The sequence below is a fragment of the Lissotriton vulgaris genome, chromosome 7 (assembly GCF_964263255.1).
Source record: "Lissotriton vulgaris chromosome 7, aLisVul1.2, whole genome shotgun sequence".
Taxonomy (NCBI): domain Eukaryota; kingdom Metazoa; phylum Chordata; class Amphibia; order Caudata; family Salamandridae; genus Lissotriton; species Lissotriton vulgaris.
Window position 1 is genome coordinate 178,555,263 of NC_141695.1, and position 26,089 is coordinate 178,581,351.

At 45.2% G+C, this 26,089-nt stretch overlaps 1 protein-coding gene across 2 annotated transcripts in view; it reads right to left on the reverse strand.

The window, feature by feature from the left end:
• LOC147701133 (sialic acid-binding Ig-like lectin 13) overlaps positions 1–26,089 on the reverse strand; it is a 559,755-nt gene that overhangs the window by 52,981 nt on the left and 480,685 nt on the right. For both annotated transcript variants that reach the window (XM_086929903.1, XM_086929904.1), the window contains exon 5: positions 3,441–3,488. In XM_086929903.1, coding sequence (XP_086786029.1) covers positions 3,441–3,488 — 48 coding nt within the window. The remainder of the gene's footprint in view (positions 1–3,440; positions 3,489–26,089) is intronic.

Sequence of the window (26,089 nt, forward strand, 5' to 3'; positions counted from 1 at the left end):
GTAGGGACCCTCCCTTCTAGTCAGGATTAAGGGGATACACTACTGAAATAACCCCTGTTCAACTCATTGGTAGCTTGGCATGAGCAGTCAGGCTTATCTCAGAGGCTTTGTGTAAAGCATTTGCACAAAGCCAATAGTAATACAGTGAAAAAAGTACCAAAGGACACCACACCAGTTTAGACAAATATCGCATACTTTATATAGTCAAAACAAGACCAAAACTATAAGAATCCAACAGCAGTACTTAAAAATATGCACACTGCACGAATAACCTTAAAAATGCAGTTCATTGATGTCAGTAGTTCCGTCCAGTGTTACTGCAGTGCTGAAAACAACAGTATCCAACAGATCAGTCTGACCACGTCTGTCGAGGTGTCAGCAGACTTGTAAACAGTAGCTTTTCGTTGCGGTCACGGGTGTCGAAGTCAGCGGGCAGGGACGGCGTCAGTGAGACCAGGGCAGCGAATTGAAGCGAGCCAGTGCAGGGTGCGGAGTGCGGTGCCCACAGGTCACGGTCATCGTCTGTGAGACCAGGGTTGTGGTGCTAGATGCGGCGGTGCCCTCTGCGGTGGTGCCCTCTGCGGTGCCTTCGGGACTGAGCCGGTTGCTTTACCCCCTCTGTGGCAACTGAAACCATGGCACCAGAAGTTGTACCCAGAGGTCGGTTAAGTCTTTGCGGTTCATGAGACTTCAGAACAGGAGACAAGCTCTACTTCAAGCCCTTGGAGAAAACTCTAACAGTAGGATGATGAAAGTAAAATCCAGTCCATTACCTGCCTAAGACAGAAGCAGCAAGCAGCAGGCCAACACAGAAGAGCATGCAGCAAAGCGGAAGTTCCTCCTTACAGCTTTTCCAGCCCTTCTTCATGGCAGGTTCCTTAGTTCATCAGTAATCAAAAGTTCTGGGATCTGGGCCCCAATATTTATACTCAGTTTCTCTTTGTGCTTTTGGGCAGTGAGTTTCTGTGCTCAGACCAAACCAGTGCTGGTCCTCTCTGTTCCAGCTGCCCGGCAGGAGGTGGAGACAGCATTGCCCAAGGCAGACAGGGACTATTCAGGTGCAAGGGAAATCTCCTCCAATCACTCTAAATACGGACCAGGCCAATTCAGGCAGTAGTGAAAAATCCTCCCACTACTCAGAATGTAACCCAGGTCTATTTAGCCCAACCCTGACTCATACAGGAAAGACAGGACACACATCAACCCCCCTCAACCCAATTGTCTGTCTGAGAGAATGCACATCCCTAGCCCCTGTGTCTCCAACGCCAGACCGTCAATCCACAAACCAGCAGAAGCAGACAGGAGGGCTAAGCAAGAACATACACACATTCAAAAAGTGGTATTTTCAAACACACAATATAAAAATCATCTTTACAAAAGAAGCATTTTTGTATTTTACAGAGGTCATGGAGAGGAGAGCTAAAGGAAACACGCAAAACTGTGGGTTGGTTTAGCCATTTCATACTCCTCTGGACAGAAATCATCCACGTTGGGTTTTGGAAGTGTAGTGGTTTGTGGAACAAGAAGATGCCACACTTTGGAGCAAGTTGTCATACTTTTGGGTTGCACTCAGCAGCTCAGTGGAAAGAGTTGCCCCCTGCTTGTCACCTTAGTACACTGAATACATGTGTGAGAGCGGCATAGTTTCTCAGATCTGCTGCCTGAAACTACAAGGAGAAGAAGGACTGCCCTGCTGGAATTTGGATCTGCACCCAATGGCCTGCAATCTGAATGACTGTGCCTGCTGCACAATCAGGTAAAACAGCCCTGGGAGCTGTGCCTTGCTTGAAGAAGGATCAAGGAGTGGACTCCCTGCAAGCTACAAGTTAACAGAAATTACCTGTATCTACTTCACCAAAAGTCCCCATCCCCAAGGATTTGGCCAGGTGCATTGTGGGGATTTTAGGCCAGACATACCAAAGACCATCTATGAGATTCCATACCATTAAATGAGTGATTTAGACACGTTGAACCTACATGGAGACCTTCAGGATTCACCTTCTGAAGTTTGTTGAACTTTAGACAGGTTTCGTGAAAAAGCTTTCTTGAGGTGACCGGCCCGACGGCGATACTCAAGCTGACTATCTTCAACCGCAACCAGACCTGGATTTCAGGTTCATTCCACTGAAAGCACTGTAGCACCAGACTTCCAGGATTTGACCTGGGCCTGGTAGAAAGTCAAGCCGGTGTACCCCCACCGAAGTGTGAAGGTAAAACTTTGATTTAGGCATCCTGCTTAGTGTATCCGACAAGGATTCCAATGCTCAATTTTAACTTAGTCCCGGTCAAGCACAACCAGACGTCCAAGAATGACTCAACATGGTTTAAGCACTATAAAGTGGTTAATCTTTCAAAATGTACATCTTCCATTCCCTACATTGCATGGTTGTCGTTATGGTGTTTATTTGTTTATAAAAATATTTACTATTTTTTATAAATTGGTGTGGTATCTGTATTGTGTGTTATGTCTTACTAATTTGATGTATTGGTGTTATTAAATACTTTACACTCCTATCTCCTAAGTTAGGTCTGACAGCCTGTTGTCAGCTACCAAGGATTGAGCAAGGGGCTAATTTTCTGAGACCTTTACCGTATCCTATGTCATGATGATGGCCTTATTACATGTGAAAGGTGCATACCTACCTCTACCAATAACCCACTTTCCAACACCTACAGTTGTCAACATAAGCAAACTCAGAACTTCAGCCTGCTCCTGGTAGGATCTTAATATTCAACACAGATATATATGGATCAGACATGTTCTGCATGCCATGTTAGACAGAAAAACAATGTTACACTGCATCTGGCTGTAGACTTCTTGGAGTAGTCCTTGAGATTCATCGTCAATGCCACAGAAGTTGGAAAATATTTCCAAGAGCAGGTGTAAAATGTCAGAAGAAAATTTTAGAATTTTCCACCTGCCTAAGAAGGACAAAGCAAAATGATGTATGTCAAAATGGGCTATGCTTTCTTCAGCATGTGACACAAGGGTCGATGATAATCTAGTCATTGCTTTTATATTGGTTTTCCAATTATCCTGCCGACTGCCCCACTGCCGAGTTTCAACCAGCCTTGTTATGAGTAGAAGCCTCAATACAATACGTTAGATAGATGGCGCAAGCGTTTATGGTACACATTCTTACTAACAAGTCTAATCGGACTCTACTATCTGTATTTGACAATTTTTTCAGACATGTTTTAGGCATTTAAGGTTAGTCTGACCCGATATAGTCACAATCAGTGGCATCTACATCATTGGGGGCGTGACTTGAGAATTTCTTGCAACCTAAATTTCAAAGACAGAACACAAATGAATGTTGGAATGTGGATGTAGCACCTCACAGAAGGAGACAGTGAGAGATTGTGTGTTCCAAAGCTAAATTGTAGGCAGGCGATTAATATTTAGTACATTGATCAGAACACAACATTTTCATTATTACCTGGAGTCATGACATCTTCATCACTTATTTGTGGGGTCCTGGGAGGATCTGTAACAATAAAAGCAGGACAATTTATGCAATTTCATTGTGCAGAAGTAGTTTATAATATTTTTTATTCCATTTGCCAAACACTAAAAACTTAATGTAAAGGTATCATAAACCCACTATAGCATAATGTAGCAGATTCACGTAATATTCTGAATCTTTACTGCATGGATGGGAGAGGACATCAAGTGAATCACCATGACTACCAAGAGCTGTATGGTGCACTGTGGAGGAGAAGGAGGAGGGAAGGCAAAAGGTGGGAATTGGGGATGTAGGTTGTTTAAAAGTAAAGAGCACTAACCAAGATATGATTTCTTATGGTGTTTTGAACATATTGTGGCAATACAAACTGAAAAAAGCAGTTCCATGATGCTGGAAAGTGGATTATTAGCAGTTATAAGTGCAGACTTACCACTCGTAATAATGCCACAAGCCCACTAAAAGCCTTGGTTAGGGTCTCATTAAATTAAACCCTAGCTCAACCCTTTTTAACTAGAAACCTTGTCAGTGAACTGCTTTCCTTCCCGCACAGCTCTGCCTCGGTAGCTGCTGCTCCTGACCCTTGCTTTTCTGAGTTTGAGGCCTTCTTCTACCCTCAAGCACCTGCCTGCCCTTCATCCCTTGTGGTCCAGTGGGGAGCTTCCCTTCTCTGCCCTCTGTCTTCTGCCTTTTTTTCCCTTCCTTCCTTTCATTTTTTTCTTTGCTTTTATAAATTTTTTACTTTTCTCACTTTTTCCTCTATTTGTACCTATTTGCCTCCTTGTCCCTTCTCGTCCCCTACGGCACCACCCCCCTTCGGCGCTGCTTCCCAATTTCCCACCTCCCAGCTGCCCAACCCTCCCCCTCACTCAACTTACGGAGGTCACTGCACGGTGAAAGGAGCATTTTCACTTACCTTGTCAGTGAACTGCCACCATACCCGCTCAGCTCCGCCTAAGTACCTGGAGCCTCTGACCCATGCTGGTCTGAGTTTGAGGCTCTCCTTAACCCACAGGCATCCAACGGAATTGGCCGCATCCCTGGGGGTCCACTGTGCCACTTCTCTGCTCTGCCCTCTGTCTCTCTGCCTTCTGCCTTCTTTTTCTTTCCTTCCTTCCTTTGCTTTTTCACTTTTGCACTTTTCTTCTCTCTTGCCTTTTTTGCACATTTTTCCCTCTGTGTCCTTTGCCACTGTTTGTGCCCCATGGCTGCGTCCCCCTCTAGCACTGCTTCCCACTTTCCTGCCTTCCAGCTTTCAAGCCCTTCCTGTCACCGGAACTGATGGCAGCTATGGCGCAGCAACACAGCGGACATGCCTAAGGTGTGTCAAAGACAAGCCTGTCTGCACCTGTCCACACTGGACTGCATCCAGCACCACAGACACTGGGTCTCGGACCTTCCTTCGCCATGATGCCAGCACCCATTACGCCCTCAACACCAGATGTCATACCGCCTGCCGCCAGGCATTGCCAACTGACACCCAGGGCACTCTTCCCTTCCAGAACTGCAGCTGCACCTTTGCCTGCCACCGCATACCACCCCAACCATCGCTCGACTGACAAATATGAGACTCAACCACCTAAACTGCATCCTGCTCAACACACGCTCCCTCCACAAACACACCGTGGAGATCTGGAACCTGCTTGACTCTGTCAACTCTGAAATCGCCTTCCTCACAGAACCCTGGATTAACTCCACCAGGGGCGTAACACAGGCCCCCGCAGCCCACGCAGTGCGGGGGGGGGGGGGCACCAGGCTTCACTATCCAAGGGGGGCCCCTCGTGCCCCCAATGCTTAAAAAAAGAACAGCTCGTGGAAGGCAGCCTGTTTTCCACCGAGCTAAAAGCATAAAAATCCTTGCAATGTTATTGCGGATTGTACTGTGAGGCCTCGCTCTCAGGAGCTGAACAGGGCCACACAGGGAACAGCTTTCCAACCTCCTACCCCCACCCCCCCCCCAGGAAGGGGACTAAATGAAGGGGGGCCCCTCGCTAGGTGAGAGAGAGCCTTGCTCTGTCTTTTAAGCAGCCTAAAGCAGCCTGCACGCTCTGACCCAGGACTGAAGCGAAACAATGTTTCAAGTGACATTGTTTCTCTTCTGTCAGAGCGCAGGAGGCTCGGAAAGAGGATGGGGGTGGGGGCCCAGTTAAAGCCGGAGGCAGCACAGAGAGGAGAGCTGACGCAGGAGAAGGATTGCAGCTCCCTCCAGGAACAGGATCTGCTGGGACCCATTAGAAGGTAAACACACATTTGCAATATATGGTTTTGCAATATATGCATTTGCATATATGCAAGTCATATATGGTTTGGGATACAATTGTAAGTTATGGATTTGTGTTGTGTAGATTAGATCTGTGTAGTGAAATAATGTGGCATGGTGTGCAGTGTAATTATGTGGAATGTTGCTACGTGGCATAGACTGGATTTGTGTGGAATGTATTTATGCAATATGGAGTAGAGAATAATTATGTGGAGGTACATTATGTGTTGCTGAGTGGTATTATGTGGAGTGTAATTATGTTGTGTGATGAATTGTGTGAGGTTTAATTGTGGAATTGTGTGACGTGTGGAATTATGTGGCATGGTGTGGTGTATAATTGTGCGAAGTGGAATTATGCAGCATGTTACAGAGTTGCATTTTGTGGAGGGTAAATAGGTCTTTTGCAGTTAAGTGTAAATATGTTGTGTGAACAGTGGCGGCTGGTGAGTTTTGAAAGTGGGAGGGCGTAAAAGTTGCGGGATGAGTGTTATATCGCGAGTGAGCAAACAAACAAGCCCAACTGAGAACATTTGGGATGAGGGGGGTTCCACCCCAAGAACTTTTTGAGATAATGAACAGTAAATGGGAGGAAAGGATAGTGTGTGAAGGGGGCATTCTGCCGAGAGAAGGTGCAGGCACAGGGAGGAGGAGGTGTTAGAAGGAGGGGAATATAAAGGGGAGATAAAGATGGGAGAAACACAAGTGTAATTAGGAGAGGGGTGAGCAAGAAGGAGGGAGTAGTGTAAAAAGGTTGAAGTATGTAATAGAAAGATCTGGGAGAGTGGGACATTGTAAAAGGGTGAGGAAGGAGGGGGAAAGCAAATGCGTAAGATGTATGGAAGACTTGGTTGAGAGAGAGACAGGCGGGTCTAATGACCAGTCAGAGAGATAGGGGAATGGACAGCGAGAAGAAGCAGAGAGATGGAGAGAAGATAGGACAAATGTGTCAGAAAAAAGAGGAGTTATAGGCAAGTGAAGGAGCAGTGGAGAGTGAGTGAAAGCGTGGAGAGCATGAGTGAGGGTGTAGCGGTAGAGAGTAGGGATGAGCAGGAGTACATACTGGAGAGAGTGGAGGCAGAGTGGGATGGGATCAGCACTTCCTGGTACAGCGCGATTGGCGGTTAATCAAGATGCAGATGAGCGGCCCCTCTTATTGAACCTCTGTGCATTACTAAATATTAACTGCCCTTGTCTGGCACTGTGCGCCCTGCCAACTCTGGTACAGCACTGTGCACATGATCAGCATCTATACAGCTTTGTGCACACAGTGAACCTTTGTAAAAAATAGTGCCTCTGAGTTAGTTAATATCTGTACCAAGTTACAAAGCTCATAAGTGTCTGTGTGTATCCGTGAATGTGCTGAAGTTGAAAGGGTACCACAAAAACGTTGTCACTTTATCATGGTGGGGAATAAAGTCATTTTGCATTAAACACAAGTGATAACAATATATTGTATTTCGATCACCAAAACCCTTTTATTTTGAGCACTGTAAGGATCACACATCAAAAAAGTGATTGGCCTTCGGTATGCTTCTGGCAGTGACGTACTGTATGTAACAGGGACATTTTCACAATTGGACAGTTCACTGCTGGGAAGAGCAGAGAGAGTTACTGTTTGGAGTGATGGGGGAGGGGGGGATAAAGGAGGTGCTGTGCTTGGATAAATGACCCTAACACTATAAACACAGCCACGAAGGCTAGGTGTGGTCGACAACAAATCTATAAGCTTTTAAAAAAGACCATATGAAGAATCACTTCTCAACCGTTTCCATTTGGCAACCATTTCACCCATGAGGAACTTTCACCTTCAATCTATGTCCTGCATCTATTTGAATTCAGCATAGTTCTTAGGCCGGCTGATCATTAGTTTTCGCCTATGTCTGTAAAATGCTTTTGTGGACTAATGGCACCCACTATAGAGATCTGTGTGAAAACTGAAGACTACAGTTTCACATCTTGCAGTGGCTACTAAACGTTGCATCCTTCCAAGGTCCATTCAGAGTTAGTGAACAATAATAATACTATTAGTGCCTAAAGATGGAACCAATCGTGAAGTGTTCCTTTGTGACTGTACTAATTATGCCGCACACTGGTGCCCTGGCATGTAGGTTTGAACTCTATAAAAACTCTGACTAAATGAAATAAATAACAGTGTGATGAATCTGCCAGATGAGTCACAGAATCACAGTTGGCACAGCGTGCCCTGAATACATTCTAGTGGATTGGACATTATCTAAATAGTATTCCATCCATTTATTTTGGCCTTTTAAACATCAATACAAAAATATTTTATTGGAAAAAGAGCTGGTATGGACACTCTGAAATCTTTTAACTTTAAAAAAGAATTAACACAGTTGTGGTTCACAATACTTGCGGGGGTGGAGGCTGGGGGAGTTGAAAATTAAAATAAAAACGTACCTTGCTGGTACCGCACCGCCTCTGCTCCTTGACCAGGGTCCAGCGTTGGTGCTCTTCAACAGGTACAGCTGCGTCACTGGCAACCCCTCTCAGCCAATACCGATGCTGCCCCAGCAGCACCAGAATTGGCTTAGCAGGGATACTCGCTGCCCTGCCGCCCATTAGGAGACTGAGGGTTGCAGCGTTGATCAAACCTCGCTCTCCTAATGCGCAGCCACCAGCCACAGCTAACACTAGTGCGCATGACTGGGCTGGTCGGAAAGATTCTCTGACCTAAACCCAACATGTGCATTTGTGCTGCTGTGTGCTCCGCACCACCCACTGGTCTGACAATGCATGTCAGTCAGCATGACGCCGGTGGGCGGTCCAGTGTGATGCTAAATTGGGCACTTCAGCGCTGTGGTGTCATTGTGTTGGAATCTTAGATCCCGGCTTCTCCATGCAGAGCTGCCGTTTTTGCAAATCGCTTCCCGCAGGGAGGCGGAGGTTATCCTGGGTCACAACATCACCCACTCCAGAGCTCTGGTGCCCTTCTCAAGCCCCTAGCTCCTGTCAGGAACCAGTCCTTGCAGATGTCGCACTCAAAGCGGCTGACATCGTAGGGCTGCTGGGGCATGGCGCACGCGCCTGCAACAAATCCTCGAGAGACCAAACTTTATGGACACACTATGGAAATACGGCAAAATGTTGCGGGCATAGTAAAGGGACACTTATTACAGGACTACCACGCAGGCAGCTGTACTGCATAACGAAAATTACTGCATCATGTGTAGGAGACAGGGAAAGCACCAGAAAAAAGACGGTGGCCACATGGAAATACTACACCAGCTTTGATTAGCAGCGCTACCCGAGGAGGCACGATGCCTGTTATGCGTGATTTTGCATTCCAGTGCGGTGATGCGGATCACCACACTGAAATGTGTTAGTTTAATACCAGATGCGTGGTACTTGGCAGGACTGAATTAGGTGGCTTGGATTTGGACATGCTGGGCATGCTAAGGCTTTTATGTCATGGGGTTTAAAGTGGACGCTTGTCTATTTTTCGTTGTAAAAATAATATGGGCAGTTTCTTTACCTTCCGTTACATTTATGAACAATTTGTTAAGCTAAATTGCATTGTTGCATTGTGTGCGCATGCAGCTCTGCCAGACATGCACAAAATCATCCTACGTCTCAGTATTAACTTCCACACTTCTAAGCTGTGTAATTCCAATCCGAGAATGAGTTACCTGTTTGCTTTAAAATGACAGTTACTAAAACAAGTAAGTGCTTGTATAAGTAGCAAAGGTTTTAACGGGACTTGTTTTCGTGCAAGGTATTGCCTTTCTCAGTTCATGAAAGGGATAAAAACATGTCCAGATAATAATAGGGTTGACTGGATGGTGCGATAGCAGAATATTGAAACATGTGGATCTGGTGAGGACTGCGGGCAGCAAGTGCTTGATACGCTATTTGCATAAGAAAATACTATATTTTATTTTGTTATCCTCCCTTAGTTATTAGTAAAGAAGGAGCGTTCACCGACAGCATTTGGTTAGTCTTAGGGAGACAAAGAATGCTGTGGTCTGTGGTAGATGCCGCCCAGAAGTCATAGGTATATTTATCCGGAGCTGCCATTGAATGGAAGTGGAAATGCGCTTTAGATGTTGCTGGTATTGATGGCTACTATGCGGTTGCAGACTTCGCTGGGCTGACAGTGTGTGGGGAAATGCTACGTTGTCACTATAGGTTTAATTACATGAATCGCACATTCTCTCTGGTGTTTGTCCTTGGGGTACTTGCTGACTGGTGCTACACATGGGATCAGGTTTGCCTCTGACAGGAAGTATGGTTTAGTGGTGAACATAGTGTAAATTAATGTTGGTGTGAGGAAACAAATATAGGACCCTTTGTACATTTAATATTATTGTGTGCATCATTCAGAAGATGAAAAGTAGCAGGAATGGGTTTGATGCTGTAGAGGCTAGCAGGAAGATCTGTTTTGGGGTGATCAGTTGAAGAGATTGTTTAACATGTTTTAAACTACCACAGTGGCATTGGGGGAGGGCAGCAGCTGAAAGGCTCTGTCTTTACTGGTAGGCAGCGGTTACATGGGGACCGGCCATCAGTCTTTCTGTCGGTGGTGGACAGGGGACCAGTGGGCGGCAGTCACAGGTTTGCAGTGACATCCGAGGGGTGGTTTGAAAAGGCAGGCGGAAAAGCATAACTGCGGGTTTCGTAGGGGCGAGAGTAGAGTTGATGGATGCGTTAGTAGCAGGAACGAAGGCAGTGGTCTGTGTTTGAAGGTGGTTAACTGAGCAGGCTTCGCTTGAAGGTGGATCATTAACATTACATAGAAGGATGTGTTTGGTGGGTGGCTGGAGGCAGTGTTATGTAACTTAGCTGGATGGAGGGCGCAGCAAAATTTACTGATGTATGTAAATCACCTGATAAAAGGGCGGATGTGACCAATGGAGGAACCAGAATCCTTTTTTTATGGCTGGGGTGAGCCCCTGCAATATGGCGGGTCGCTGGTTGGAGAGCTCTTGACTGGCGCGGATAATGAGGGGCCCCCTCCATGTACTTTGCAGGGGGGCCCCCTCAGGTTTCGTTACGCCACTGAACTCCACCTCTGCCACAGACATCGGCACTGCCACTCCAGATGGCTACAAGATCATTCACAAGGTTTGCATCAACCTACCCGGGGAAGGCATCGTCATCTTACACAAAAGCCCCACCACCCACACGGACAAACTCTCGACCACCAAGTCCATACCAACCAGAACACCACCCTCTGTGGCACCCTCATCTACAGACCCACCAGACTCCACCGAACCTTCAGCGATTCCATCACTGACTTAAGTCACCCAGAGCCGATTGTGTCATTGAGTTTCTAGAATTATTATTCGCTAGGGAAGGAATTCCTGATGAGATACTTCAGACAACTGCTGTCAGTTTACCTCTATACAATTTAAAGACTTTATGGTGTTTTATGGGCATAATACACTCTAGAGCTTCCCTTTATCACCCCAGGAGTAATGGCCTTGTAGAAAGGTTTATTAGGGTGATAAGAGACAATGTACAACTGTACAAGCCGAGTGGTCTGAATTTAAAAAAAGAGTTGAAGAATTCACTGTGGGCAATTCACATCACTGCCAATGCTGACACTGCTGTTTCTTCTTTCATTTTGCTGAGTTGACGCATTCCCTCTTCCAAAATGTTTAGGAAGTGGATTAGAGAGTTTAAACTACCTGAGGAAAAAAATAATGGAGGTAGTCAAGGTAGTCAAAAAAAGGGTTGAAGCTCAAGACAAATATATCCAATCTGTGACCAAAGAGTTAAAAGTATGCATTGGTGACCGGGTGAGAGTAAAATATTCTAGGATTCTTCCCAAGGGAGAGTCGGAATTCTCTGATCTCAATACTGTTGGGAAAATCAATAAAGGTGCTGTAAAATTAGATGATGGCAGATGGTGGAACAAGAGTATGATCTCGGTTCCTAAGTCTCGTCATATCATTGGGTCTGGAGGAGACAGGTTCCAAGGTTCTCCGGCTCATGAGGTTCATTGTGCACTTTCTTCCAGAATTTCTAACTGTGGCAGCAAGGCTTGGCAATGTGCATTGCCCCATGTACATGCTAGTGCCCCAATGTCAAAACCAATGCCTGTGTTCCTGTGTCATTGTCTCCATATTAGTAAAATGTAAGCTACCACCAGAAATGTATTGTGAATCCCACAATCTACAATGAGTGCCCCAAAGAATTTGAAAGTGTTCTAAGCAATCTCCTATTTATGAGCTAAAGTTGTCTTTCAGGTTGTTTCATTACTTTTAGAATTATTTTTCTTCAGCTGGATAGCCAGACAGTTACTGGGGAAGAATACCTGTGTAGGCTGCATCCTACCTTGCTCATGTGTTCCTTTCTAATAAACCCTTTATCTTCAAAATTCTACGTTGTTTTGGACTTTACAGTGTCCTTTAGGGACATCAGTATTCAAATGGGACAAACTGCAACATGTTCCGAGTGTTCTTATGAACATATCTGTTAGTGGATGAAGCCCAATCTTTAAAGGTAGAAAGTATGCACTGTAAAACAAAATGATATGAAATGTCATGATTAATATGTGGAAATAGGCATGCATTTTGCGAAATGCACTTCTGGGTACCTTGAGTCAAAACTGAGCACAAGGGGCGCCTCGTGTTCTTTAGTAATTTGAGATACTGTCAAAGGGACTGGTTCGAGAAGACAATGTCTGACAGATTTTCTGCACATACCAATCTTTTGCAAGGCATTTCCTTTGTGAACCGCGAAAAAGAAAAACATTACAAAACTGTGCAGAATGATCATTTGTATAATTTTGTGTAATTCACTTGATGCATAATTTGGAAATTCGACAAATTATAGAAGCATAATAATACTTTTCACAACGCCGTACTCTTTGACCCTGGGTGCTTCAAAATTGGTAATTTCTTCTTTGGTAGAGCTGTAAGAGAAGCACTGACATTAAACACCTCACAGATGTATAGTTAAGCTCGCCATTTTAGCTACCCAGCTATCACCTGCGGGAGCAAAATACTACTGGGTCGGACTCTCCTGGACAATCTGCTGACAAAATTTTACAAGTTAAAATTTAGGCTACTTAGAACTGCAGACCCTGCTCAGATGCTGCTTGAAATTGGCCTTGAAAATGAATTGTTGGCAAGGTGGGGTCTTTACCTTAAACTATGCCACAAGTTGGGTGCGCCAAGAAAGGTAGCCTAGATTATCTATCCTGGAGAGAAACTAAGATAACGGGCAACAAGTCCACACACATGGGTGTTACTTCGAGGAGGTCCGAGAAACATTGTCAGTAAGAGAGATCTGGAATCCCCATGTCTCTCAATATGCATTCAATAAGACCATCAACAATTGTCAACGTACCCGTCCTGGCTAGAAGAGAAAACCACACTGGCAATGTGATCTCATACCTGGATGGTAATAAAGTTCTGTGATAATCTAAAACCTGAGGCTAATTTTTCTAGTAAGTAGTTTTTCAGTTTAGCAGAACACATTATTGGCATTGACATTCAGGGACTCCCCAACACTAAAAACAAAGGGGCTTATTTATGAGCCAAAGCGTAACTTTTACGCCAACGCTGCATCACTTTGTAAACCCCTGCTCCACATTATACCTGCGCCAGGTATAATGTATGCAGGGGGGCGTTCCATCGCAAGAAAGCGTCATAGAAATGACGCAGTGAAATTTATACGATTCCACTGCGCCACTTCTACGACACAAATGCGTCAATATCTTACGACTGCCTCATGGCAGCCCTAAGACTGACGCAGGCACATTTCACATGGAATTTGCCCATGTGTAATGACCTATTGTTGGAGTTACGTCACTTTTGTGACACAGTCCAGCAATGCTACAGATACGTCAGAAATACTCCTTGCGACATGATGCATCATCCTGTAAATATGACACATCATTGGTGTCGCAAGGAGGGCGCATGAAAAGTAGCGCATCGCTGTTTTCTCACAGCGATGCATCACTTTTCATAAATGAGGCCCAAACTGTGGAAATGGCAGTTCCAACGTTAAAACAAGCAGTGTTGGGAGAGTGCAGTACCACAGGCTGTCACTAGGAGTCCCTTGGGACCTTTTTTGCCCCCAGCCCCCATATGGTACTTCATGCAGCAAGTCTAACATGGCTAGGCAAAGGATATTGCACAGCGATGGGAGCTGCCGACTACTTGACACAATTTTTTCTTTATGGTTTGATTATTTAAAATCTTACAATATTGCAAATATATAAAATATACTGTAGTGAATAAAACCAATCAAATATCGTTACTCCATAAAATTCATTAGATTTCATTAAACTACTTCAGTTTAAAACTTAATCTCCTAATTTTGTTTTCGCTATTAGTAGGAACCTTACAAAGGTAGCGTTCATACCTATATCATTCGATTGGAGACAACATTTCAGAGCATGCCTACATGTCCTTATTCCACGTACATTAAAAGCTAATTTAAGTAAAGATCTTCTTTCATTTTAGAGCCCAGGACAAATACATAAAAAGTGGACGATGTTCTCCTCTTCCTTTTTACAGAGTCTGCATAGTGTGCAACTCGACTAGCGAGCAGAGGATCCTTCTTGGAGTCTGCTGTTATCTCTCTTTTTTAATTTACCCCAAAAAACCGAAGATGAAAATGCAAAAACTTTAAAAACAAAATGTTCCTTAGGGGTGATTTAACATGCTCAAGGCACATTTGGAATAGGATAACGTAGGAGTTTTTTGGGTATTGCCCAATTTGTAGTGGTACACCCTCACATTTCCTGGTACTCGCAGGACCTGCTCAGCCCATTTTTATCATAAATCAGCAAAAACACGCAGTGGTGTGCAACCACCCACTGACCACCTTTCCCTGCATCACTGCCGGGCTTCTATGAAATGTAAGAAAGCAGGCGGCAAAACATCAAGAAAGTGCCATCTGCATGTTGCATAAAATGTTCAATGTTACCACTTGTGTTGAAAACTCGCAATGAATAACTTTTTGCGCTTTAGTTCTTTATACTGGAGCATGACCGTTTATTTAAAGAGCTCAAACGGACAGTGGCATACTCATTTCAACATATTTCATTGAAAAGGTGCCACCAAATCACCCTAAATGACAAGCCTGCTTAGGAATGTGGATGATTATTTTTTGACTTACATACTTCAGTATCGGCAATAAATTATGTATAAAGACGTTTCTAGTTTTTTTTATATGGAATAGCCTATGTCCCACTAACAGCAGCTTTCAAGGCGCATCTGCAACAGCTTCAGTGAGCTTGTTAAAATAGGCATGCCTTCCTCAATAAATGTAGGAGATAAGAGAGATCCTACGTCTGTTGCTGTATGAAAAAGAGTACCGTCCTCTGAAGTGTTAAGGAGAAACATGAGTCTGAGATGCTGGGTGGTTAATGCGGTGATCAAAGCTGATCCAGGTAGGATCGATTGGGAATGCAACAAAGGATATTGTCAGCCAGCTGTGGGAACAGAGAAAAAAAGCACCACAGGAGTCACACAGAGTGAAATAGGAGGAGGAAACACTTGTATGCAAATCCAAAGAGACCGCTGAGTAAAACAAAAGGTGGAAGGAGCGTCACCAAGGGATCTGCACAAAATAAATGGGACCCACTATGGGACCACAAGAAACCTATGACGATGCCCCACCAGTGACCCACACAGGTGAGGCTTGGCAGCATGGCCATCACAGCAGCCAGACAAGTGTAATTTGGAAGGTGGCCACGAGTGTTTAATATGGCAGTGAGCAGATAATCACACCAGCTGTGTTAAAATAATCTTATGATAAGGACAGCCTGCAATTAGTGCTACGGCTGGCGGTTTAGAGGTTATCATCGACTTACTTTGTGAAGAAGTTAGCCACGCCCCTAAACGGCGTCGGCGGCAGTTTAAGAGCTTATCCTCTAAGCCAGTGGTTCCCAAACTTTTGACTCCTGAGGACCCCCTTTGAGTCACCACTGGAAGCCGGGGACCCCCAAGCAATTCGTATGATTTAAATTTCAAACATTAAAACAGTAATTCGAAAAAAAATAAACACACATGTGCACACAAAACAAATATTCAAATTACTAAGGATTTTAGGGGCATCCATACAAGCCCCTATTGCCATGGGAACGTCACTTTTTGTGACAATACCGTGGCAATAGGTGTTTCGCCTTTTTTACAAGGCACTGTTTAGCCACTTAACATGGCTTAACACTCCTTTGTAAATAAGGCCCCCTTTCACGCAATGCTTAGCGTGAAAGGGGTGGGCAGTGGGTGTTGCGGTGAGCATTCCACTGCAACACCCATTGATTTTGATGCTGCCCCCTATTTACAAGGGCATCATAAATAGGAGGCAGCACCAAAAATAAGACCAGGGTAAACCAGGTCTTACCTTGGCTAAACCTGGAGAAATGCTTTATTTCTCCTCGTTTTGCTTTTTCCATGTGTGCTGCACAAGGCAGCACACATGGAAAACGCAAAACGAGTTGGATTGTGTATGTTCAGGCAGGTGATCCTTCCTGCACATAAACATTCTTTTAAAAAATGGCATTTTGTAACTTCTATGTGTGCTGCATTAAGCAGCACACATAGAAGTGACAAAACTGAATTACAAGATTGTTTATGTGCAGGAAGGGGGGGCCTTCCTGTACATAAACAATCTTCCCCTGCACTCAGACACCCTTGCACTATGTTGCAAGCGTGCCTGCATTGCCGCTACACTAAGTGTAGGACCAGCACAGGAGGAAACGCAGGGCTGTACCATATTCTTGGAAATATGGTGCTGTCCTGCGTTTCTGAAGTGGCGGAGCGTGTGGTTAAGCCAAGGAGGCTAACGACACGCCCCGCCATTTCTGTTGCTAATATGTAACCCCCTTACTATTTTATATTGAAAGAATTTGCAAAAAAACAAAACAATTTAATGGTAAGGTTGGTGCTGCATCTCTGTGACTAACTTTTAAATGGTTGGTTTCATTTCACAGTACGAGGCTCCTGCTCCTGCTCCTGCCAGGGCCAGAAAGGAAACCCAAAGCAGCCCTCACAAATGTTTCCAGACCAGTCCCCATACGGTGCACTACAAGTGCAGTGAGTGAGCCTGACTACTATAAAGAGGCTTTGGGAGGGTCTCCCCCTAAGACATTTAGGAAACAATGGTGCAGTCTACAACACATTTATCATTATATATTGAGTTGTATTAGCTTTTAATGAATAGTAAATGAAGTCCTTGCTGTGCAGCAGGATATAACAATCTTTGTTGGGGTTCTTTAATGGTTCCCTTATTATCACCCTCCAACAGCGCCTCTCATCTCTCCATAGCCCCAGTTGTCACATGTATTTTATTTGTTTTATAGCATCTCACGTACCAATTGTAGGATGTCAGAGCACTTTACATCACACACATATAGAGACAATGCATCATACATGTAAATCAGAGTAAACAAAATGTTACATAAGGCAAAGGGGACTACAAAGTGTAGGATTTACATGTTATTCATACAGGTGGGCATTTTTAAAGAGTGCTTGGTCTGGAGAAGCACAAACTTGGGGTTCAGAAAATAACACATTGGTTATCATTGACTTTAATAATAACAATGTATTTCCACGCAAATTAACCTTTATAGCAGCATTAGGATAATGAAAGCCTGGGAAAAACAAAAGATACTAACTGGTACCATGCAGTTTGCAAGCAGCTCTTTGATGAAAGTTTGCAGGTCACTGTGCTAGATTACGGTTGTTGCTTTTGAACTGAGCGGTAACAAAAGAATCTCTGTGACAAAAGCAGTAACCCACTCCGCTATGCACATAAAATACTGTTTTTTAGAATGCATGGTACACGCTCTTTGCAGTAGGCATATTAACCCTCTGTGCTACATTACATAACTCAAAGCTGTCACTGGACCAAACTCTCATCTCTTTCCAGCAGGCACATCAATTGTATTGTCTAGACACATTTATTGTTGCTTGAAAACTGCTAATTATAGAAGGAACTTTGAAGTGCTTTCAAAGCTGTTGCCTGCGGACCCCCTGAGAATGTGGCACTGACCCCTGGGGGTCCGCGGACCACAGTTTGGGAAACACTGCTCTAAGCTGAGCCTAGACCACTGACACAGAAGACCCAAGGAGCGTGATCTGATGCCATGAGTCAAAAGGGTCCAGCTAGAATCTCTAAATGCCATGACCACTTGTGGGCAGAGGTTATTTTTTAATACCCGGGGCCTATGTTGCATGTAAAGAGGTCAACTTAAAGGAATCAACTGTAAATGGTATAATTCTAATATGTTAATATTAATTCATTAAAAAGTTTATAATGTATTAACCTCGGTAATACACATACGTTTTGCTGTCTATTCTAAAATATTCACTCTGATCAGGCGCAGCAGATAAACTGCTACCTCGAGCACTGCAGATAAACGTCTGATGTTGAAGGACAGCAGAGACCCTGCATGCCCGAGTGGTATGCCTTCGTCAAACTATAGCCTCGCTGCCACAGTTATTGGTTGTTTCCAAAAGAGACAACCTCGTTTCCTTTATCATATATTATCATATATTATTGCCCTTGACATTTTGTTTTCTATTTCTCAGCACCGACTCTGCGCTTAATTGCATCGGCATGGCCTCGCTCCCTTCCTACTATCTAAGGAACAAGCCCCATCTTAAGGAGCCTAAGGCGCTTCCTTATTAGCCCGGGATAGAAATGTATTTATTGTTTATTTATTTATTTAATGCAGGTCTCGAGTCGAGGTACCACGCAGGTGGACGGCGTCCCCCCACTTATTTTACAGGGTGGACGCCGTCCCCCCTGCCAAACAGCTGGACTTCACCTTTTTGGCCTCTCTGGGTCGAGATCGGAGCCACCTTTCGTGATGTCACTTCCTGTTTTGACGTTACGTCTGGTGACAGCATACCCCCACTTCTTTTTTTAGGACTTGTGCCCTGATTTAATGCATTTGATAAAGCGCAGACTTTACCCAAATGTGTCAGAGCACTTCACAATCGAACCAAGTACATTACATGAGGAGAATTTTACATAATTACACGTTAAAGATACACACGAGAAAGAAGAAAAAGTACAATAAAACAATAGATAGCAGTCATACAAAAACAAAAAACACATTAGGACGAGGATCGTAGAGGCATAGGTTACAATTCAAAACAAGCATTGGCTTAGCCAATACCGTCTCGCTTTTGGGACCTTATAAGTATTTAGTTATGAAGTACATATCCGTTGTGCAACAACATCAACTGTTACATGGCTAAGCACTTACAAGGTCCCAAAGGCGAGACCTATTGACTATGCCAATTCTTGTTTGCTTAGTTGTTACACATAGTGCCAACATGTAGCCGTATACTGCTTCAGAGTGCTACAGGGAATTGTAAAAAAAACAAAAGCATTATCCAGATATAAACAGAACCGCATTAAGCAGAAATGAACTCCCAAATTCAAGCCTACTACTGTTTACAATTTGATAGCTAACACCAAACACCGTCCTCTGACCCAAGGCCCACTCATGTCTCTGCAGATGTGCGATGATTTTTTAGACTTTGCTTTTTCATGTCATGTGGACTAGCACCTCCTCAGAGAGATAATGCATGAAGAATTCAGCAGGTCATCACCATGTTGATGGCCACAGGTACTCCTGTGCCACTCACATTCTAACATTTGATGGTCTGTACCTACACAGAGGGGCAGAAATTTAAATATCCCTAACCTTTAAATCTAGGGTTCCTGGCTTGTGGCTGCGTGATCACCTATCCTCTCTCCAAAGGCAGGCGCTAATCTGTATGATCAACACTGGAACATAGGACCCTGCCTCAACTGCTGCGCATAAGGGTCAGTAAAGAGCTACAAAATATAGCCACGCCAAATATTCCCATCCAGAGTAACAAGAGGTGCTTCAGGCAAGCCAGAGGCAAACAGGGTGACATCACCTCTTGGAACAAAGGTGTGATCGGATTAATTAAAGCCTTTACTATATACAGTATACACAGTGCATCTCAAAGTGAATAGAACTTTCATGCCATTCGCTGATGCCTGGGGACAGGAAACAGATAACCACACACAACACAGAAACACTTCCCCCACACAGGGCATCCTCCAAATCCCCACCTTCCAACCAACCACAAGCTACTAATGCACCACCAATGAGCTTTGTGAGCAGATGGACATGATATGTAAATACAATATATTATAGATGTTATATAAATACCAATCAAATACGATACTCGTCACGGTAAACCTTGGATCTGAAGAACATGGCCTACAGAATGAGTTGGGTTGCTGGCATTCGTTAAGGGCGCATATTTCCATTAACCCCCCAAACGAGGTGGAGCGTCCGCAGGTTCTGCACTAGGGAAGCGCTTGCGTGCCGCTGTCACGCGGGATTCAGGGCTCTCGGGGACTTATTTGCCTTGCTGAGGCAGGTCAGTCAAACACGGTTAGTCGCAGCAGCTCAGAGGCTAATCAGCACCGCTCGGCCCAATTATGAGCTCGAGAGGCGGGAAGGGATAGCGCGCAGATCAGGAGGCGATCCGCTTTTACTGGCAGAGACGGGTTAATCACAAAGGTAGCGCAGTGATACGGGCAACCAGAGCACCAAAATACAAGGGGAAGACAAGCATTGGCCGCATGGCTGTAAAAGTAACAAGGCCATAAAAGCGATCGTGATTGCATGCTCCACGGTGGGGGAGGGGTGCAGCGAGGTGCGCCAGATGGCTGCTGTGCGCTGCAGCGTGCTCGTAAACTTGAGGCCACACAGAAAGCGTGTGGTAGCATTTTTTGAAGCCCTCACTAAAAGTCTCGCCAGGGCAGCGCATGCGCTGACTGAGGCGAGACCTAAAACAGCACACAAACACAAAGGAAAGTGAAAGCCACGCTGTGCCATCACCACCTCCTTTTGTACCACTTTTGGCCGCCATAAGTGTGGCAGTGTATGCTCAGACGTGAGTCCCTTGCTCACTTTGCCACTGGATTCAAGCAAGCCGGGCTGAAGCAGGCAGGAACGCCAGAAACCGGTCCTCGGAAGCTTGTTTCAGGTCCAGGGAAGACATGGCTTGGCAGTTCGGGCTGGACTGTTCCCATGAGGCACAGGGCCAGACTGATTTGCATATAGCCATGTCTGAACTGGGGTGGCAGAGTGAGCTAAAGAACGGTGATGGATTAAACCCAGATCTTTTGACTGGGTGTGAGTGTTTGATTGATTCAGATGCTCCGTCCATCACCACCCCCTTTTGTACCGCTTTTGGCCGCCATAAGTGTGGCAGGGTATGCTCAGACGTGAGTCCCTTCCTCACTTAGCCACTGGATTCAAGCAAGCCGGGCTGAAGACAGCTGGAACGCCAGAAACCGGTCCTCTGAAGCTTGTTTCCGGTCCAGGGAAGACATGGCTTGGCAGTTCGGGCTGGACTGTTCCCATGAGGCAAAAGGTCAGACTGATTTGCATATAGCCATGTCTGAACTGGGGTGGCAAAGTGAGCTAAAGAACAGTGATGGATTAAACCAAGATCTTTTGACTGGGTGTGAGTTTTTGATTGATTCAGATGCTCCGTCCATCACCACCCCTTTTTGTACCGCTTTTGGCCGCCATAAGTGTGGCAGGGTATGCTCAGACGTGTGTCCCTTGCTGACTTTGCCACTGGATTCAAGCAAGCCGGGCTGAAGACGGCTGGAATGCCAGAAACCGGTCCTCGGAAGCTTATCTCCGGTCCAGGGAAGCATGGCTTGGAAGTTCAGGCTGGGCTGTTCCCATGAGGCACAGGGTCAGACTGATTTGCATATAGCCATGTCTGAACTGGGGTGGCAGAGTGAGCTAAAGAACGGTGATGGATTAAACCCAGATCTTTTGACTGGGTGTGAGTATTTGATTGATTCTGATGCTCCTTCCATCACCACCCCCTTTTGTACCGTGCTGAAATGAAAGGCGCGTGCCTATGATAAAGAGTAAAACTCCAGTGTAATGCTCCGTGTAGAGGGCTGTGCTGTAGCTCCTCCCCCCCACGAGGATGGTGATGGCGGTCGGATGGCGTTCTACTGATCCCGCTGCTGTGGCTTTGGCTAACCCTGGCCTCCTGGAATTCTAATCTTCTAATCTCCGGGCAGAAAAAGCTTCGTTTGTGGCCCTTAAAGCGGAAAACAGCAAGCGTGAATTTTTTCGGCTTGGGCACAGTTGCTGCTGCAGGTTTCTATGTGTTTCTGTGCATGGTGCACAGGTGAGGACGCAGCTGTCGGCGGCTGCCGGCGGTCAGCGGTCAGCGCTCGGCTTGCTGGGACATCTACCTTCACTTTGCTTGGCACCGGCATCTGCTGGGGGCTGCACGGCAGCGTTCGTGTACTGAGGCTGAGGCAAGACAAGGTGAGCTTGAGTAGTACAATTTGAAAACTGCCACCGCATTTGCATACTGCAGCTGTTATGATATGACGGCTCCTGCACAGTGGGGATATCTTGAGCTTGGAGGTGTTTGGAGGGGCCTTATGAATCTTGGTTTGCCCGAGGAGTGAAAGACGCTATTACTGCTGCTGCCATGTTCATTAGGGGGAGAGAAAAGAGGGAACTGAGCCATTTTTGCCCGTTTGGCTCACAGAGTGAGTGAGTGAGTGAGCACGAAACTCCTACAACTTCTACAACTTTTGACCAGCGGGTCCCGCTTCGTGAGCTCCTGCTCTGTGTCCAGAGCTGCTGTCTCCCCAGGCGGGGGAGTAAGGAGAAGTGTCCGCAGTGACCGAGGCTGTTTTCATCGCGGGGGCTTAGTGATTTTATGAGCGTACGGGACTCCAGGAGCCAGGAGTCCGTGCGGTAGCCCACCTGCCCACCTGAGCGGAGGACCGCCCCCTAATTACCGACAGAATATAAACAGTTTCCGGGTCACGCAGCGCAGGAGGTGGCAGGGCTGGGCCAATCCCCTTTTATCTACAACTGAGGTACTCTGTGTGATTATTAATTTTTAACTGCGCGGACTAGCTATCCGGAAGCATGGGGAAACAGAAACTGACAGAAGACTCTGGCGAAGTAGTAGGGGGAGTGCCTAAAGGTGGGAAAAAAGCAAGAAAATGTAAAAATAAGTCATCCGGCAAGCGGCTGTCTCATGCAGGATCCAATTGTGTCATGGATCGAATAGATGACCTGATAAAAGACTGTGGGGTCATACTGACTCAAGCTCCTAAAATTGTTGAGCAAACATGTGAGGATATTGTGAAACTGGGGACCAGCACGGGTAAAAGGCAAGATAAGGGGGTGGTGATAATTCCCGATATGTTTCTAAGTAAACCTGCTGTGGGGGTAGGGACAAATATTGTAAGAATTGATGAGAAGGAGTTAAGCTTAGATCAGTTGAATCCACCTGTAGAACTTGATGTCAGTGCTGAGGACTTAGAACCCTTATTTAGTAACAATAGATTCTCTGTTCTGTCTCATATGGAGAGTGACAATGCAGTAGGAACCTCGTTGATTGACCCCCTATGGAAAATTCCTTATCTTTGTCTGCAACTATTGGTGTGCATATGTCCCCTGAGATAACAGCCAACCCCCTGTGGGTAATTATCAACCAACTGTGCGGTTTGGCTGAGTCATTGCAAGTTAAAGTTGATCTTTTGACTGTCACAGTTAATACCTTAAAAAATCATTCAGGGCAATGTTCACTTAATCTTGCAAAAGCTTGCCCGCCAGGCCAATGAAGAAAAGCGTGGCTGGAGGGAAAGTATTTGTTCCATCTGCCCCTTTGACTTTCACTCCACCTACACGCAGTCCGTCGGTGAGGATAGAAAGGGGGATCACGCAATCCATAGGCAATCCAAATGTAAAGGGGAAAAATGTGGTTAATTCGCCCAAAAGAATGATCTCAAAGCCAAATGTTATGCCAGTGGCTAAAGCTAGTATGGGCGAGAATACAAAAGAAAGCTGCCGGCAAGAATCAAGATCATATTCCCTTAAGCCATACCATCTTCACCGCAACGATTACCAAAACCGCGCATAGGCTGTGCATATGGTGAATGTCCCAAAAATACCTATAGGACTAGGCTATGAGACCTCGGACTCCCTAACGAATAAGGCAATCCATTGGATTAGGCACACTAGGGGGTGTAGGTCTGTTATCAGGGAGGACATTGTAAAAACCACAAGAATCACATCAACAGGCGATGCCGATGATTGTATTGAGGTGGTTCTAAAAAAAACAAAGATAGTGGAGGATTTGCTGGCCTTGGAATATAGAACCTGTTTCCCAGATAACTCCCGGATTCAAATGAGATCACAACCTTACCAGAGAAGGATACTAACTAGAGAATTCCCTGAGAGGAGCATAGGTATGGCCTGTTCTGGATTGGACAACAACGATTGACTACAGACCCAGATTGGAAAAGTAACACCCAGGGAGACTACTAGTGATGAGGTCCCAGATCACGCATTAATTATCTCAATGGACCCCACTTCTTTTTTAGAACCCCCGCTCTCAGGGGTGTCATCTGTACAGAATAAATCATTAGTTATCACCCAGGAGATTCCCAAATTTATAGAATCTCCTCTACTTACCGAATCAGTTCTTTCATGGAACATTGCTGGTCTGAGAACGATAATGGATTCCCTGGAGTGGGCTTCTTTTATCAGCCGGCATGAAATATGCTTATTCCAGGAAACCTGGGCTCTGGAGCAGTTGTATTTCCCAGGGGATATAAACTATGGAATCCTAGCAGAAAAGAAAGGGAAAGGTCGAACGTCAGGTGGCCTGACAATCTGGACCAAGCAAGATCTTGCTGTAATGGTCAAGATAATACCCACTAATCATAGGGATCTCCAGGACCTTATGTTGTAGTTTGTGAATCGAGACCCTATTCATATATACAATGTATATGCCAGAAGTACCGGGGGAAAGAACTCGGAAGTTTTAACACTTCTGGAAGAACATTTAGAGAGCAATCTTCTCCATTCTAATATTATTATAGGAGGAGATTTTAATGTAACTTTTGATCCTCTCCTGAATGATAACTGGAACCTTTCAGATGAAGAAGATAGGGTATGGGGGGTTCCTAAATTGGATCTAGTCCCCATTAAAAGGTGGACGCAAATTGCAAGTCAGCTTAATTCACTCTGCCTAAACAAAGGAGTTAGATCCGCCAATGGTTGAACGCCAGGTGATAAAAGTGGGGCTAATACATTTAAGAACGGCCCCCGGCAGATCAGAATAGACTATATTCTTGTTAGTTTGAGCATGTGGAGGTATCTCCAGGACATGCAAATTTTAGATGGAGTAGAGAGCGATCATAACCTCCTATCAGCAAAAATATCATATTGGGAACCACCAGTTAGTCTGGGAAGGGTGATTGAGACCATTTCTCCAGTGGACGTTGTCATTACTAATGATATGCGCCATGTCCGCTGGTCTAAAGTTGTTGTCATTCAGGAGAATATTGATTTTATAGCTAGCAAGCTTACTCAGGCAATAAGTGACTTGAAGGGTGTAGTGAGTAAGGAGTGCCCAACTACTAGTATTGAAAGTGGAACCAGAATTCATGAGGCTTTTTTTAAGGACCTGCGTACGCTGTTTGTTAAGCCCTCTCAACAAAGTGGTCCCTGTAACTTCCACCCTCCACATTGGAACTCAGCAGAATGTAGGCAGGCTCGCTTGGATTTAGGTAGAGCCCTTAAAAGTGGCTCGAGTGTGAACATACGTATAGCTAGGGTGGCATATAAATCTGCTGTCTTTAAATCCAAGCGTCTATGGGATGAGCAGAGGTGTCTTTTATCCCCTTTTCGGAGGATCCATTCACTTTGAGAGATTGTTAGACTTGGCTGTCTCTAGTTGGCAGAGGTATAAAATTCTGACAAATAGGGACTCACCTCCTCTAGTCAGGGCAAGGGGATCACACACTTAGATAACCCCTGCTCACCCCCTTGGTAGCTTGGCAAAGCAGATAGGCTTATCTCAGAGGCAGTGCGTTAAGCATTTATGACCACATACAGTAATAAAGTGAATACACTACAAATGGACACGACACAGTAGTATTATAAAAATAAGGATTTTTATATAAGGCTTAGCACAAGACCAAATAACGACAAAAATATACCACAATCTTAATAAATACTCTTGGAAGGAAAAAGTAATAGTTCAAGTGTAGTTTCTTCTTAGCACAAAGTCTTTAGTATCAAAGGGAACTCTTCTTCTTTAAAACACAGTTCTTGGCAACAATGTAACCCACTCGGGAGTCACACGACTTCGAGGCAAAGCTAATCCAAAGGTTCGGCGTCAACCGCGAGGAGCGCTACGTCGAGCCCGGAGTCGAACAGACCCCCACAACACAGTACCTTGGAAAAGCGAAGCACACGATGATCAGCGGCGTCGAGATGTCCGGCGTCGCGTCTTCGGCGTCGATCGAGCCTCGGAGTCGGGCGATCTGCAGCGGCGTCGACAGATGTCAGGCAGGAGCAGCGCTCACGAGGCGCAGCAGG